General features: G+C 42.7%; 1 protein-coding gene across 1 annotated transcript in view; it reads right to left on the bottom strand.

Annotated features, from left to right (window-relative positions):
• LOC106089009 (regulating synaptic membrane exocytosis protein 2) overlaps window positions 1–17,957 on the bottom strand; it is a 259,660-nt gene that overhangs the window by 163,676 nt on the left and 78,027 nt on the right. Inside the window, 3 exon segments of the mRNA XM_059361981.1 lie at window positions 2,654–3,350; window positions 9,847–10,236; window positions 10,332–10,457. Of these exon segments, the coding sequence (XP_059217964.1) occupies window positions 2,654–3,350; window positions 9,847–10,236; window positions 10,332–10,457 (1,213 nt within the window).

Here is a 17,957-nt window from a genome sequence, read left to right as displayed (position 1 = left end):
TTGTAGGGGCTCAAGAAGCAAAATCAGGAGATCGGTTTTTAGGGGAGCTGTATCAAGCTATTGATCGATTCAGACCATATTGAACACGCATGTTGAAGGTCATAAGAGAAGCCGTTGAACAAAATTTCAGCCAAATCGAATGAGAATTGCGCCCTCTAGAGGCGCAAGAAGTCACGATCCCAGATCGGTTTTGGGGGCAGCTATACAGGTTATGAACCGATTTGTACCATATTTGGCACATTTATTGGAAGTCATAACAAAACACCTCATGCAAAATTTCAGTTAAATCGGATGAGAATTGCGCCCTATGGCGGCTCAAGAAGTCAAGACCCAAGATCGGTTTAAATGGCAGCTATACCAGATTATGAACCAATTTGAGTCATACTTAACACAGTTGTTGGAAGTGATACCAAAACACCAAGTGTAAAATTTCAGAAGAGAATTGCGCCCTCTAGAGGCTCAAGAAGTCAAGATCCAAGATCCATTTATTGACAGCCGTACCAGATTATCAACCGATTTAAATCATATTTAACACATTTGCTGATAGTGATACTAAAATACTACGTGCAAAATTTTGAGTCAAATCGGACGAGAATTGCGCCCTCTAGAGGCTCAAGAAGTAAAGACCGAAAACTGGTTTATACGACAGCTTTATCAAAACATTGACCGATTTGAACCATACTTAGAACAGATGTTGGTTGTGATACCAAAGCACCAAATGCGAAATTTTGGTCATATCGGATGAGTATTGCGCCCTCTATAGGCGCAAGAAGTCAAGACCCAAGATTGGTTTATATGGCAGCTATATCAAAACATTAACCGATTTGAACCTTAGAACTTAGCGCAGCTGTTGGAAGTGATACCAAAACACTTTCAGTCGAATCGGAAGAGAATTGCGCCCTCTAGAGGCTCAAGAAGTCAAGACCCACGATTGGTTTATATGGCAGCTATATCAGGTTATGAACCGATTTTAACTATTGTTAGCACAGTTGTTGAAAGTCATAAAAAAACACCTCATGCTAAATTTCAGCCAAATCGGATAATAATTTCGTCCTCTAGTGGCTCAAGAAGTCAAGACCCCAGATCAGTTTATAGGGCAGCTATATCAAGTTATGGACCGATTTGAACCATTCTCATTGCAGTTGTTGAAAGTCATAAAAAAACACCTCATGCTAAATTTCAGCCAAATCGGATAATAATTGCGTCCTCTAGAGGCTCAAGAAGTCAAGACTCAAGATCGGTTTATATGCCAGCTATATCAGGTTATGGACCGATTTGGCCCATTTACAATCCCAACCGACCTACACTCATAAAAAGTATTTGTTCAAAATTTGAAGCGCCTAGCTTTACTCCTTCGAAAGTTAGCGTGCTTTCGACAGACATACGGACGGACAGACGGACAGACAGACGGACGGACAGACGGACGGACAGACGGACGGACAGACGGACGGACAGACGGACGGACAGACGGACGGACAGACGGACGGACAGACGGACGGACAGACGGACGGACAGACGGACGGACAGACGGACGGACAGACGGACGGACAGACGGACGGACAGACGGACGGACAGACGGACGGACAGACGGACGGACAGACGGACGGACAGACGGACGGACAGACGGACGGACAGACGGACGGACAGACGGACGGACAGACGGACGGACAGACGGACGGACAGACGGACGGACAGACGGACGGACAGACGGACGGACAGACGGACGGACAGACGGACAGACGGACGGACGGACAGACGGGCGGACAGACGGGCGGACAGACGGGCGGACAGACGGGCGGACAGACGGACAGACGGACGGACGGACAGACGGACGGACAGACGGACGGACAGAGGGACGGACGGACATGGCTAGATCGACTTAAAATGGCAAATGGGGGACAAATGACTTTGCGGGGACTCAGACGCATATTTGAAGAAATTAATGGAAATTATGGTGGAGGGTAAAAAAACCAAAATTAAATAGAAATTTCGTCACTTTTGGAAATTTTGGCAAAAACTAACATTTCTTATACTTAACATTTTTGGTAAATATTGTACTCTGAGGAACAAAATTCAAGAGTCTCGTAAATAACAACAAAAGCTGAATAGATTATGAATTAATGTAAAGAAGACACTTGTATTGGCCTTTGGAACGTTTACAATGTGTGCAGGGAATTTGCCCTCATTTAGAATTTCTAGTAAACATTCGCCTTAAGATCAACACGACGCTGGTACCATACAACTCTGTTAGCAGTTAATGTTTAATTAGAAAATGTAAAAATTCCAATTAAAAAAAAAGAGAAAAAGAAAAAAAGAATTTTTATGAAACTAGAAAAGTTGTAAACTGAAAATTTTAGTGTTCTCCTTATTTTCGAAAGATTTTTTTTTACAACGGTTTGTGAGTTTAACAGAGATACTGAAAGAGATAGAGTTTCGTAGATAGACGGGTTAGGGGGAGAACGATGTTAAAGAGAGTATGCATACACACTTGTATAGAGAGAGAGAGAGAGATAGATAGAGAGAGCGAGTTATAAACAAAGATAGTGTGTTCGTTTGGTGGGGAGGGCGGGGTACTCAAACAGGGTAGGCTTAGGGGAAAAACCAAAATGTTTTGCTCCTTTGTTTTCATTAATGGCACAACGATCGGACTTACCTTCTAGATCATATGACGAAAGGCCCGATGTGGAATGATGATGGGGCTGTTGCCCCGAATACTGCGACTGTTGTTGTTGCTGCTGTTGTTGTATCTCATCTTCGTAGCTGCTAAAACTTCTCTGTTGCTGTGTGGCGTATTGGCTGACGCTAAGGTGACGGCGTGCATTGTACGTTGATGAATCCATGGCATGACCACCACTAATGGTCAAGTTGCGTTGTATTGGCGGAGGCTTTTGATAACCCTGAGACAGTGTTGCAGAAGTTGCAGATGTTGCGGAGGCTAGCGAGTTTGAGGATAGGGGTCCAGTTGCTGAGGGCGGGGCGGCTGATAGTTGATGGGCTGTTGCTGAACCATGTGGTGAACTGGCACCCAAATACCCATGACCACCGGATGTTGGCTGATGATGGGGATGTGTGGGATGATGCTGCTGTTGTGATGATGAATTTGGAAGCCTTTGTTGTTGTTGTTGTTGTAGTGTGTTATAGGAGGCAGAGGCGGAAGAGGCATTGGCCGCACTTTGTGACATTTGTTGTGCGCCTCGCATGGCATGTTGCTGTTGTTGTTGCGCTCGATATTGTTGCTGTTGCTGCTGTTGAAGTTGTTGCTGTTGCTGCTGGTATTGATACTGTTGCTGTTGTCGCTGACTAGGATGAGCCAAATGGGGGTGTTGTTTCATAAGGCCATCGATTTCACCCTGAAAGTAGGGAAAATAGGGATTTTATTAGGATGTTGGGATTTTGAAAATAACTTAAATTTAAGGTGATTTATGAAATAATTCTGATGAAAAATATTTTATGTTTGGAAATGTCAGTGCAAAATTCAAATCAAAGAGGCTAGAAATATAAGAGGAATGTAATTTCTCTCAAAATTTGACAGCAAATGTCAAGCTTATGGATGTCCTAAATTATTTTATTTTTCTTCAAAACAAGCAGCTCTGTCGAAAATTAAGTAGGAATAGAACAGGCGGCAAACGCCTAGTCATCACGGCACAACGCGAGTGAGTCAGCTCACACTCGCTCAAGTATTCACTCGCCATGTACAAAGCATTGGTAACCTACGCGTCACTCGTTGCAACCAAGCCGTCTTATCCATGTGTCTAAGAAGACCCGCCAGAGAAGAATCTGTAATATCTCCGAGATCGTAGAAAAACCGCCTCGCTGGGTTGGATAGCCTGTGTGTGTATGTTTGATCGGCCTGTGGGTCGCCATGCTACCCAAATTTGTACTGAGTTTCGAAGGCGGCGAAAGGTCTACTTTAATAAAAAAATGGTTAAACCGTTTTTTTGAAAATCTCATAAACTTAAATCGGTTTTTTTAACCGCAGAGGTTAGCATGGATAGCCTGTGTCCATGAGCATGAGCAGAGCAGGTGTTTGATCGGCCTGAGGGTCGCCATACTGTCCACATTTATCCTGAGTTTCGAGGGCGGTGAAAGGTTTACTTTTACCAAAAAACAGGTTTAACCGAATTTTTAAAAATCTTAAAAACTTAAATCGTTTTTTTTTACCCGCAGAGGTTAACATGTCCGCTTATGACGCTGAACGTCGGCTATAAAAATGAGACCCCTTATTATTGAGCTTAAACTTGAATCGGACTGCACTGATATGTCGGAAGTTTGTCTTTGTTCCTTTGTGGAATATTCATAGCATAATTTGCAAGTTATTCGACTTGTTCGAAAACCGGTTTAAGCAAAAAGCCGGTATAGATTTAGAAGGACGAACGAAAGGACGCACGGGAGGATGGATAAATGAATGGATGAAAGAAAGGACGAGCGGAAGACCAGATGGAAAGATAGTAGATTGAACACAACAGAAGATTTGGGCAAATACTGTGGAACCTGCGGCAGATTCAAAGGAAGATGAGGCAAGTGAAGTGAATTTCCTTAATGAAATACTGTGGAGAATTAACGGTGGGGCATCAACATTGAGCTAATGTCAGTGTAAGGATCTCTGGACGCTTGGTTTCCTGAAAAAGGGAGGATAATGGAGGAAAAGAGACAAGAAAAGAGAAAAGAGAAAAGAGAAAGAGGAAAAGAGACAGCAGCACACATATTTGTAAAGAAAAAGGGAAATAGGGCAACGATGGATGGAATGAATGATAGGAATGACGGTTGGAATGATGGACTGAAGGACGAGTAGATGAAATGACGGAGGGATAGACCGACGGAAGAATAAAAAACTGGAAGGATAAGCAGACGGAGTTATAGATAGACTGTAGACCATACGGAAGGACGGACGGACGGACTGTAGATCGAACGGTAGGATGATCGGATCGGATGGGCGGAAGGACAAACTAACAGACGGAACAGAAGGCGGACTATAAGACGGACTAGAAACCGGATGGAAGCACACCGAACCGATTAACGGAAGTCTGATGGACGAAAAGATGGACAGAAAGATGGATAAAACGAAGGGCGGTCTGAAGAAAGAACTGAATGACGGATAAATGAAAGGAAGGATGAACGGAAGGACGATCGAAAAGACAGAAAGACGGACGGATAGAGAGACGGAAGGATGACAGACGGAAGGATAGAGAGATGGATGGATAGACAAACGGAAGGATAGAGAGACGGAAGGATAGACATACCGATGGATAGACAGACGGAAAGATAGACAGACTGAAGGACTGATGAATGAAAGGAAAGAAGAACGAAAGGACAGAAAGACGGAACGATAGACAGATGGAAGGATAGGGAGACGGAATGATAGACAAACAGATGAATCGACAGACGGAAGGATATATAAGCCGAAGGATAGACAGGCGGAAGGACAGACGGACGGAAGGATACAGAGACGGAATGATAGACAGAGGGATGGACTGACAGACCGAAGTATAGAGATACTGAAGGATAGAGAGACGGAAGGATAGACAGATGGATGGATAGATACACCGAAAGATAGATAGACGTAAAGATGTACAGGCGGAAGGATATACAGGCGGATAGGTAGACTAGTGGAAGGATAGATGGACGGAAGGATTGATTGACGGAGGGATAGATAGACTGAAGGTCTGATGGATGAAAAGAAGGATGATCGAAAGGGCGAACGAAAGGACAGAAAGACGTAAGGTTAGACAGACGGAAGGATAGAGAGACGGAAGGATTGATACACCGAAGGATAGATAGGTGGAAGGATAGACAAGCCGAAGGATAACTAGACGGAAGGATAGACAGTCGGAAGGATAACAGACGGATGGTTAGACAGACCGAAGGATAGATAGACGGAAGGATATAGACGAAAGGATTGCCAGAGAAAAAATAGAGAGACGGAAGGATAGTTAGACGGAAAGAAAGAAACACAAAAGGAGAGAGAGACGGAAGGATAGATAGACGGAAGGATAGACAGACAGAAGAATAGACAGACAGAAGAATAGTCAGGCCAAATTATAACCATACGGAAGGATAGACAGTCGAAAGGATAGACAGACGGATGGATAGACAGACCGAAGGATAGATAGACGGAAGGATATAGACGAAAGGATTGCCAGACGAACGAATAGAGAGACGGAAGGATAGTTAGACTGAAGGATAGAAAGACACAAGGACAGAGAGACAGAAGGATAGACAGACGGAAGGATAGACAGGCAGATGGATAGAGATACGGAAGGATAGATAGACGGAATGATAGACAGACAGAAGAATAGTCTGGGGGAAGGATAACCAGACGGAGGGATAGACAGTCGGAAGGATAGACAGACAGAAGGATAGATAGGTGGCAGTATAGACAGACAGAAGGATAGACAGACGGAAGGATAGACAGACGGATGGATAGATAGTCCGAAGAATAGGCAGTTGGAAGGATAGACAGACAGAAGGATAGATAGACGGAAGGATAGATAGACGAAAGGATAGATATACGGAAGGATTGACACACGGAAGGATTGACAGATGTAAGGCTAGATAGCCTGAAGATGTGATGTATGAAGAGAGGGATGATCGGAAGGACAAACGAAAGGACAGAAATATAAAAGGAGAGGCAGATGAAAAGATAGAGAGACGAAAGGATAGACAGACGAAAGGATAGATAGACATAAGAATAGACAGACGGAAGGATAGACTGACAGAAGGATAGATAGACGAAAGGATAGATAGACGGAAGGATAGACAGACAGAAGAATAGTCAGGCGGAAGGATAACCGGACGGAAGGATAGACAGACAGAAGGATAGATAGACGTTAGGAAAGATAGGCGGAAGAATAGACAAGCAGAAGGATATATAGACCGAAAGATAAACAAGTGGAAGGATAGGCAGACGGATGGATAGACAGACCGAAGGATAAATAGACGTAAAGATATACAGACGGAAAGATATACAGGCGGATAGGTAGACAGGTGGAATTATAGATGGACGGAAGGATTGATCGACGGAGGGATAGACAGACTGAAGGTCCGATGGATGAAAGGAAGGATGATCGGAAGGACGAACGAAAGGACAGAAAGACGTAAGGATAGACAGACAGAAGGATAGATACACCGAAGGATAGATAGGTGTAAGGATAGGCAGGCCGAAGGATAACCAGACGGAAGGATAGACAGTCGGAAGGATAGACAGACGGTTGGATAGACAGACCGAAGGATAGATAGACGGAAGGATATAGACGAAAGGATTGCCAGGTGAAAGAATAGAGAGACGGAAGGATAGACAGTCGAAAGGATAGATAGACAGAAGGATAGATAGGTGGAAGGATAGACAGACAGAAGGATAGACAGACGGATGGATAGATAGACAGAAGAATAGTTAGGCGGAAGGATAACCAGACGGAAGGATAGACAGTCGGAAGGATAGACAGACAGAAGGATAGATAGGTGGAAGGATAGATAGACTGAAGGATAGATGTACGGAAGGATTGACAGATGGAAGGATAGATAGCGTGAAGGTCTGATGTATGAAGAGATGGATGATCGGAAGGACAAACGAATGGACAGAAAGATGAAAAGATAGAGAGACGAAAGGATTGACAGACGAAAGGATAGATAGACATAAGCATAGACAGACGGAAGGATAGACAGACAATAGGTCTGATGGATGAAGGGAAGGATCATCGGAAGGACGAACGAAAGGACAACAAGTCGGAAGGATAGACTGATCTAAGGTTAGACAGAAAGGAGGGATAGACAGTCGGAAGGATACGCATACAGAAGGATAGATAGGTGGATGGATAGACAGACGGACGGATAGTCAGACGGACGGATAGTCAGATGGAAGGATTATCAGACGGAAGAATAGACTGGCAAAACAGACTGTAGAGCGGGCGTTAGGTCAAATCTACAGACGCACGGCGGGACAGACGGGCCGTAGGCCGGATGGATGGACGAAAGAAAGGACGATAGGAAAGATGGACGCAATACAGCCAAACGGGCGGACGGAATTGAAAACGGACTGTAGGACGGATTGAAAAACGGATGGAACGACAGCCGAAACTATGGCCGGGAGTCTGATGGACGAAAGGTTGGTTAGAAGGATGTATAAAAAGAAGAGCGGAGATGGAAGATGCCTTCCAGTTCATTCCATTTAAATAGCCATATCCACTGGCTCTACAGGAGAATGATAAGACCGTTACTTATTTACGCCTCAGTATTTTGGTGGATTGCGATGGAGCAATAATGCAACATAAGGACCAAACAATAGGTTCAGAGAACATGTTGTCTTGGTATAGGCGGAGCCACGAGGACCACTCCCACTAGGGGAATGGAGACCATTCTAGATATCCGACTCATAGACGTACAGATTAAGTGTGAGGAAGCCATTGCGGATATGGGTCTTAAGGCGATGGGAGAATGGTTAGAGAATAGGAGCTGGTCATACCATCGAGGTGTATATGAGGCGACAATAGAAAATATGGAAGGAATGGAAGAGGTTTCCGATCGGATAACTGGAACGACAGTTGAGGATGAGTGCGAGGCACTGCTGCCAGCGGCACATACTTGGATTGACTTAACCCTAGTATTGTCATCAGTAAGATCATGGTACATGGATGGATCAAGGCTAGAGGAAAGAGTGGGTCTGGAGGTCTACAATACATTGAGAACCCAGGGATTAAGCTTTCTTTTAGACGCCTGACCATAATACTATCGTGCAGGTGGAGATCCGGGCGATCACGAAATGCATGAGGTGGTCTGGTGCTAACACGTCGAGAGTGAACATCATTATGGATAATACTATCGTGCAGGTGGAGATCCGGGCGATCACGGAATGGGTGAGGTGGTGTGGTGCTAACGCGAGGACATCGATAGTGAACATATTTACGGACAGTTAAATGGCCATAAGGACATTAACAACAGAGATGTTAAGATCACGAACAATCTTGGAATGTAAGATTAAGATTAACGCATTCTCTGAGGATGGCACGATCCGCATCGTTTGGGTGCCGGGCCATAGCGGAATAACTGGGAATAAGAAAGCAGACGATTTAACAGTGAAGGCAAGAGAACTGCCGTCAAGAAACTTGGGGAACCCGAGGCATTTCGGATCTAGTTAAGGGCGTGGGCGACGAATGTACACTGCGGAACTGCGAAACGGTCAGTAGGAAGGCGAAATGGCTACAAAGTGAGGACATTGTGTTCAAATTTCATCATGTGGTATTTATCTTTGTTTTAAGAATATTATTTGCTGTTATTTGCGGCTATTTTTTAACTCTCCCACCCTGAGACGAGTATAAACAACAGAGGAAGTCTATATGGCCGTTTTAGCGCCTATCATATATAAAAATTGAAATATGTGTGTTGTGTATCGACTGAAAAGAGGCTGAACGTATTTTCTAGAAATTTTCACAAGCGGAAACATTTACAAAAATGTTCACGTGGTGAAAATAAAAGGGGGAGCAACCTTCCCATAACCTCAACTTTGAATAGGTGGAAGAGAATTTTTGTTCGGACCGTTATAACATTCGAAAAAAGGAAGTTGATAACCAAATTTGGGTTGGCTGCCAGGGGTCTGCCCAACACAAAACCCCTCCCAAAACGGATGGACCAATGTGACTCAAATAAAAGGCATTTGAAATCAGAAAATTATGTCAAATATAAAAATTTATCGTCATCCAACTGATGGTCCGTTGGAATATATGTAGCGAGCGCTCGAAATTTCCAGCGATTGAGGCTAGCCACATATTTCTTATTGATGATGGTTGCTTTGGACTGTAGTTTTATTTTCTGGTTCAGTTTTTAGCAGCCTTCCCTTAATTCCTTTTCACTCACCTGATATAATCTCGGATCATCATCCTTGCCATGATGCATGCCTTGACTTCCCCCACTGCTGCCGCTATAATGACCCTGCCCACGATACTGGCCCTGTTGACCCATTTGCTGTTGTTGCTGCTGCTGTTGCTGATGCTGATGTTGCATTTGTTGTGGTGTCATGGGTTGCATACGCTGCCTTTGGCCCGGACTCATCATATCCATGCCCATGTCAGCGCCCATCATGCGTTGATTCGTTGTTTGTTCTTGTTGAGAATATTGTCGTTTCAGCATACTGCCCGAACGTTGCAGGGGAAGATTTTCCTTTTCGGCCGCACTGCGTGTACGCTCCAGTTTGGGTCGTTTATCGAGCGTATCATGGGGATCGACCACAGCCTGTTGGGAGATGTCCTAAACAAAGGAACAAACAAAAGAAAGGAACATTGGTTAGACACGTTGGGCTCTAAGCAAAAAAAGAAAACACAGTTTGAGTGCAGCACACTTACACTACTGCCATCCGGCTCGTTGCGTCTTATGAAACCATCCTGCTGTATGGTGGCCTTATTGATCCATTGGCCAGTCTTGGAGAGCAATTCTTGTTTTTTGCGACACAAAATGCAAACCCAAATGACCTGTAAATCAAATAGGAAAAAAAGGAGAGGGGGAATTAGTTAAATAAAGGAAACTGCCTTGGTGGATAAAATTCGTTTTTTAGTTGGGTTACAGCAATTGGCATGAGTTCAATGACTTTCACTTTAGTTGCGATTTCAATGGGTTTAATTCTCCACACACACACACACATCAATGGAGTAGCTCGCCGGAGTGTACCGTCCATTTGTATGCCAACAGGAATTGTTAGATACGTAGGTATAGTGGCCAAAATTCTATGGCAATTGATTTAAAGCGAGAATTTCACCATTGCCCTAAAGGTCCTTAATTTCATCGAACATTCCATGAGTGAGTGAGCATATGAAATAAATAAATGGATTGCATAAATTGTTGACTTTATGCCAAAAAGTTGAGAAAAAAATTGCTTGACCCATAAGCAGTGGCGTAGGACCAGCAATACATGGGGGCTTATTTACTTTACTCTTCATGGTGGCATTTATCATGTGGAAATGATAGAGTGGATGTTTCGCACATTCCAGCCATATTAATCGGGAGTTTTATACCAGGGGATGCTGCAGGAGTCTCTTAAATTTACTCTGACGTAACCGGAACCGATTTTCAGGGTGACTCTAGCATTATCCTACATAGTGTGGGAGTTTCAAACATTCCAGCCATATAAATCGGTGAGATCATACCATCGAGGCTACAGAAGTCTCTCGAAGTTACTCTGGCATAACTGGAACCCATTTTCAGGGTGAACCTGGCATTGTCCTTCATACAGGGGGCATGGAGAGAAGGAGATCTTTGTCTCCAACGCGGGGAAAATAAGCCACATCGCTGCAAAGTATTATAGGCGCAAATTTAGTCATCGGTTTTGCTTAAGACATTGAAAAGTCCCATAGTCCTGAAGGTGGGGGAGGGACTGACGGCGAAAAACTTCAGTAGGCTTCAACATGCATACCTTCCTAATCTTGGGTTAAGTTGGTTAAAGGAGTATGCGATGTCAGCCTTACTGGATATTGAGGGAGCAATTAATAATGTGGAAATAGGGTACCTGCAAGGCACGGAGTCTAACCGAATATCTTCCGGTGGATGGATTATATGCTACGCTGCAGGATTATCAAAGCGAATTTGGGAGATAATGTGGTTAGCAAGCGGAAGACAAGGGGAACGTCTAAGCGAGCGTTGTTCGGTTGACAAATTACCATTTTATTGCATTATTACTGCAAATCGGGCGAACATATATATGGGAGATATATCTAAATCTGAACCGATTTCAAGCAATCTTCTTTGGTAGTGTGGAAGTCATCGAGAAATGTGTTGTGCACAATTTTGGCAATATTGGTCAATAAATGCACTTGCAATGGCTCAAGGAGTGAAAATCGGGCGATATATATCTATATATGAGAGCTATATCTAAATCTGAACCGATTTCTATGAAATTCACCATTAATGTCGAGAGTCAAGAAAAATTTCTTCGTACCAAATTTCAAGAGAATCGGTTAACAAATGACCATTTGATTGCATTATTACTGCAAATCGGGCGATCATATATTTGGGAGCTATATCCAAATCTGAACCGATTTTTCCAATTTCAAAAGGCTTTGTCCTTAGGCCGAGAAACATGCCTGTACCAAATTTAAAGACGATCGGATGAAAATTGCGACCTGTAGTTTGTACACAAACTAGCATGGACAGACAGGCGGACAGATAGACGGACAGACAGACGGACAGACAGACGGACAGACAGACGGGCAGACAGACGGACAGATAGACGGACAGACTGACCTGTAGTTTGTACACAAACTAGCATGGACAGATGGACGAACAGACAGACGGACAGGCAGACGAACAGACAGACAGACGGACAGACGGACAGACAGATGGACAGACAGACAGACGGACGGACAGACGGACAGATAGACGGACAGACAGACGGACAGAGAGACGGACAGACACAAATGGACAGACAGACGGACGGACAGACAGACAGACGGACGGACAGACAAACGGGCAGACAGACAGACGGACAGACAGACGGAGAGACACAAATGGACAGACAGACGGACGAACAGAAAGAGAGACGGACAGACAGACAGGCAGTCGGACAGACAGACAGACGGACAGACAGACGGACGGACGGACGGACAGACAGACGGACAGACAGACGGACAGACAGACGGACAGACAGACGGACAGACAGACAGACAGACAGACGGACAGACAGACGGACAGACGGACAGACGGACAGACAGACGGACAGACAGACAGACAGACAGACGGACAGACAGACGGACAGACAGACGGACAGACAGACGGACAGACAGACGGACAGACAGACGGACAGACAGACATACGGACAGACAGACATACGGACGGACAGACAGACGGACAGAGAGACGGACAGACAGACGGACAGACAGACGGACAGACAGACGGACAGACAGACGGACAGACAGACGGACAGACAGACGGAGAGACATAAATGGACAGACAGACGGACGGACAGACAGACGGACGGACGGACAGAAAGAGAGACGGACAGACAGAGAGGCAGTCGGACAGACAGACAGACGGACAGACAGACGGACAGACAGACGGACAGATAGACGGACAGACAGACGGACAGACAGACGGACAGACAGACGGACAGACAGACGGACAGACAGATAGACAGACAGACAGACGGACAGACAGACGGACAGACAGACGGACAGACAGACGGACAGACAGACGGACAGACAGACGGACAGACAGACATACGGACGGACAGACAGACGGACAGACAAACGGACAGAGAGACGGACAGACAGACAGACAGACGGACAGACAGACGGACAGATAGACGGACGGACAGACGAACAGACAGACGGAGAGACAGACGGAGAGACAGACGGACAGACAAACGGACAGGGAGACAAACATAGCTAAAACGAATCAGAAAGTGATTCTGAGTCGATATTGGTAAACTCATCAATGGGTCTATATCTTTTCCTTCTGGGTGTTAAAAACAAATGCACTTAGTTATAATACCCTTTACCAAAGTAGTAGTGTAGGGTATAACTAACTATTAAATGAAGACACCTCTCCCTTTCCACCCCTCTTCATAACATTTTTTTCTTACGACAATGATTATAATTCCATTTACAACTATACAGTTGTTGGTCACTTGGTGATGGGTGATGGATAATGGTTCAAAAACAATTTTTTAACTTTGACATTGATGTGTGAACTAGGGTGGGTCAATTTGTGTGGACCGAACAAAAAAACACCAAGCGATGAATTGTGTCAATTAGCTCAAGAAACCATAGATTTGACATCAAAATCGAACATCCGCTTTTTAACGTCTTTGTCTGTCTATAACTTATTTATCTTCTACGCCCACACGAAATGATTTAACTATCCTTGGCTATGTTCGTCTGCCTGGGTTTTCTTTTCGCATCGTTTGTCACTTTTTTTGCAATCAAGTTGGTGGTCGCATTTGGTACCCAACTCTTTTTTTGGCCTAAAGGAAAACGCTATGAACGTTGATAAGAATCGGTTCAGATTTAGAAATAGCTCCCAGATATGCATATTGGATGTGAGTGACCACAACTTGAAAATTATTTGGGCGAAATTTATTATGAAATGTCCTGTTACCCAGCATCTGAAGGCCTCTGCTGAATTTCTTCAAAATCGGTTCAAATTTAGACATTGCTCCCATAGAAAAATATCTCCCAAAGGACGGACTTTGTTGTTAAAAATCGGGAGCACGGTTTTTATTTAAGGCTCATTACTCTTGGCAAATTTTCTTAGAATTCGTCGAAATTTCTGTTTTTTATAATCGTTTGACCCACCCTAATGTATACCAAGCCATAACATATTTTCCTGCGCCCTCCCCCCCTTTCGATTGACGCGTTGAGTGCCCAGAAAAACAATTAAAAATGCATTGCTCGAGTTATGGGCCAGTTTTTTTCTCAATTCCAGTTTCTCAATTGAATTGAACTGATGCCAATAATTTGTAGTTGTGCCACAAAATCACTGGTGAAATCGACTAGGGAATGTGAACGAACGAGTCAGAATTTGGCCTAGTTATGACTTTTTTATTTCTTTTTAATCGTTCGCAATGAAAATTATTAAGGGGGTGAAGAAGGGTTCTGGGCTGGCTTCTGGCAAAAAACATCACTTAAGGAAGTGAGCCATGAAATGAATAAAAAACAAGCCTGAACACTTACTGCTGCAGTTATGTGAAGAAACATGAAATGTAGCGGTAATTGTTAAAGGAGATTGCTTTAAAAATTCAAAGTGATGAAATTTTATTCCTAAAGCTGCAGATAAAGAATCTGAACCAGTTTTTATTATACCCCCCAACCGTCTTTGGATAGGGGGTCATGATTCAGATAATGAATCTGAACCATTTTTTAATATACCCTTCAACGAAGGATGGGTGCATAATCATTCTATCACTATACCCTACACTACTACTATGGTACAGGGATTATAACTTAGTGCATTTGTTTGTAAGACCCAATAGGAAGAGAGATAGACCTATTGATAAGTATACCGATCGACTCAGAATCACTTTGTGATTCGATTTAGCTATGTCCGTCTGTCTGTCCGTCTGTTCTTGTTAATTTGTGTACAAACTAAAGGTCGCAATTTTCATCCGATCGTCTTCAAATTTGGTATGGGCATGTTTTTCGGCCTGAAAACAAAGCCTATTGAAATTGGAAAAAATCGGTTCGAATTTAGATATAGCTCCCATATATATGATCTTCCGATTTGTAATAATAGAGCAATAAAATGGTCACTTGTTAACCGATTCTCTTGGCAAGGGGGGTTTTCTTATAAATCTCGACATTTCTGGTAAATTTCATAAAAATCGGTTCAGATTTGGATATAGCTCCCATATATATGTCCGTCCGATTTGTAGTAATACAGCAATAGAATGGTCATTGCTTGACCGATTTTTTTGAAATTCGGTAGGAAAGATTTTCTCTTGACTTTCAATATTACTGGTGAATTTCATAAAAATCGGTTCAGTTTTGGATATAGCTCCCATATATATGTCCGTCCGATTTGCAGTAATACTGCAATAAAATGGTCATTTGTTAACTGATTCTGTCGAATTTCAACAGGAAGGATTTTCTTATGATCTTCAGTGTTACTGGTGAATTTCATAAAAATCGGTTCAGATTTGGATATAGCTCCCATATATATGTCCGTCCGATTTGCAGTAATACAGCAATAAAATTGTCATTTGTTGACCGATTTTCTTGAAATTCGGTAGGAACAATTTTCTCTTGACTTTCAACATTACTGATGAATTTCATCAAAATCGGTTCAGTTTTGGATATAGCTCCCATATATATGTTCTTCCGATTTGGAGTAATACAGCAATCAAATGGCCATTTGTTGACCGATTTTATTGAAATTCGGTAGGAACAATTTTCTCTTGACTTTCAACATTACTGACGAATTTCATAAAAATCGGTTCAGTTTTGGATATAGCTCCCATATATATGTTCTTCCGATTTGGAGTAATACAGCAATCAAATGGCCATTTGTTGACCGATTTTATTGAAATTCGGTAGGAACGATTTTCTCTTGACTCTCAATATTACTTGTGAATTTCATAAAAATCGGTTCAGTTTTGGATATAGCTCCCATATATATGTTCTTCCGATTTGGTGTAATACAGCACTCAAATGGCCATTTGTTGACCGATTTTATTGAAATTCGGTAGGAACGATTTTCTCTTGACTCTCAATATTACTTGTGAATTTCATAAAAATCGGTTCAGATTTGGATATAGCACCATATATATGTTCTTCCGATTTGTAGTAATACACCAATAAAATGGTCATTTGTTAACTGATTCTGTCGAATTTCGACAGGAAGGATTTCCTTGAGACTCCCGATGTTACTGGTGAATTTCATAAAAATCGGTTCAGATTTGGATATAGCTCCCATATATATGTTCTTCCGATTTGCAGTAATACAGCAATAAAATGGTCATTTGTTAACTGATTCTGTCGAATTTCGACAAAAAGGATTTCCTTGAGACTCCCGATGTTATTGGAAAATTTCATAAAAATCGGTTCAGATTAGGATATAGCTCCCATATATATGTCTGTCCGATTTGCAGTAATACAGCAATCAAATCGCCATTTGTTGACCGATTCTCTCGAATTTCGGCAGGAAGAATTTTCTTATGACTCTCAATAGTACTGGTGAATTTCATAAAAATCGGTTCAGATTTGGATATAGCTCCCATATATATTAATATTACAAAGCTTTCCTCGACGACTTCCACAATATCCATTAAGTTTGCTCGAAATCGGTTCAGATTCAGATATAGCTTCCATGTATATGTTCATCAGATTTTGGGTAATTTGTTGTCATTTGTCAATCGTAGTTATTACATAACCTAATAACCTATCTGAAAACATCCGCCGAGGTCCATCAAAAATGGATCAGAATTATACATAGCCCACATTTTGTATTTATAGGGTAGGTGTAGGGTATTATAAAGTCGGCACCGCCCGACTTTTTCCTTTCCTTACTGGTTTTTAACATATCGAAATATCCGTTTTCGACCCTAGATGGTATATTTGTAAACTTTACCATCGTAAATCTCTTAGACCATCTATCATGTCAGTCCATCCGTCCGTTTGTGGAAATTACGCAAACATTTTTACAAAATTTGCCCTTGAACATGCCACTAAGGAACAAGGGCAAACTTCTTACATATCAATGAGAGCAGTCCGATTCAAATTTAAACTCAATGATAAGGGACCTCCTTTTTATAGCCGAGTCCGAACGGAGTGTCGAAGTGCGACACCTCCTGGGAGAGAAGTTTTTGCATGGCATAGTACCTCAAAAATGCTGCCAGCATTAGGAGGGGATAACCACCGATGAAAATTTATTCAGATGGTCTCGCCAGATTCGAAACCAGGCCTTCAGCGTCAAAGGCGGACATGTTAACGTCTCCGCTATGGTGGCCTCCATGGTGATGGAAATCACGCAACAGTCATAAAGATATTGAGCTTAAACTTGGAACAGATCATTTTTTGTTCATACCCAGGTGAAGTTCGAAGACGGGCCATTTCGGACTATATCTTGATGTAGTTTTCATATGGACCTATCTCCCATTTTAAGGCATTGGTGGAACTTTACACAATTTCACTTGTTCTATGAACCTTCTCCTTCATTTAAGTTTTGTTCATGCATAATCAGCAACAGCAGTGGCATCCTTTTTTTTTGGCCTTGTGTTGCCATCGTCTTATGCAAAATTGGGTCATTTGTTATTTGGAAAAACTAATAGTTTTCTTTGCAAACAACAACAAATTCAATATTATTTTGTGTCACAGGAAATGAGATAAGAAATTGAATGGATAAATGGTCGGTCGGATGGTCACACAGTCACTTTGTATGTCTTCCTTTTTGGCAACGACAATGCATAATGAATATTTGCATTTGTCCTTTCAATCTTTTGCTTCATGCATTTGCTAAAATGTAATTAACCCATTTTCAAAGTGAAC

Source organism: Stomoxys calcitrans, chromosome 2 (genome assembly GCF_963082655.1).
Source record: "Stomoxys calcitrans chromosome 2, idStoCalc2.1, whole genome shotgun sequence".
NCBI lineage: Eukaryota > Metazoa > Arthropoda > Insecta > Diptera > Muscidae > Stomoxys > Stomoxys calcitrans.
Note: the sequence above shows the minus strand (reverse complement) of the source record. Positions and strands in the feature narration are given on the sequence as shown.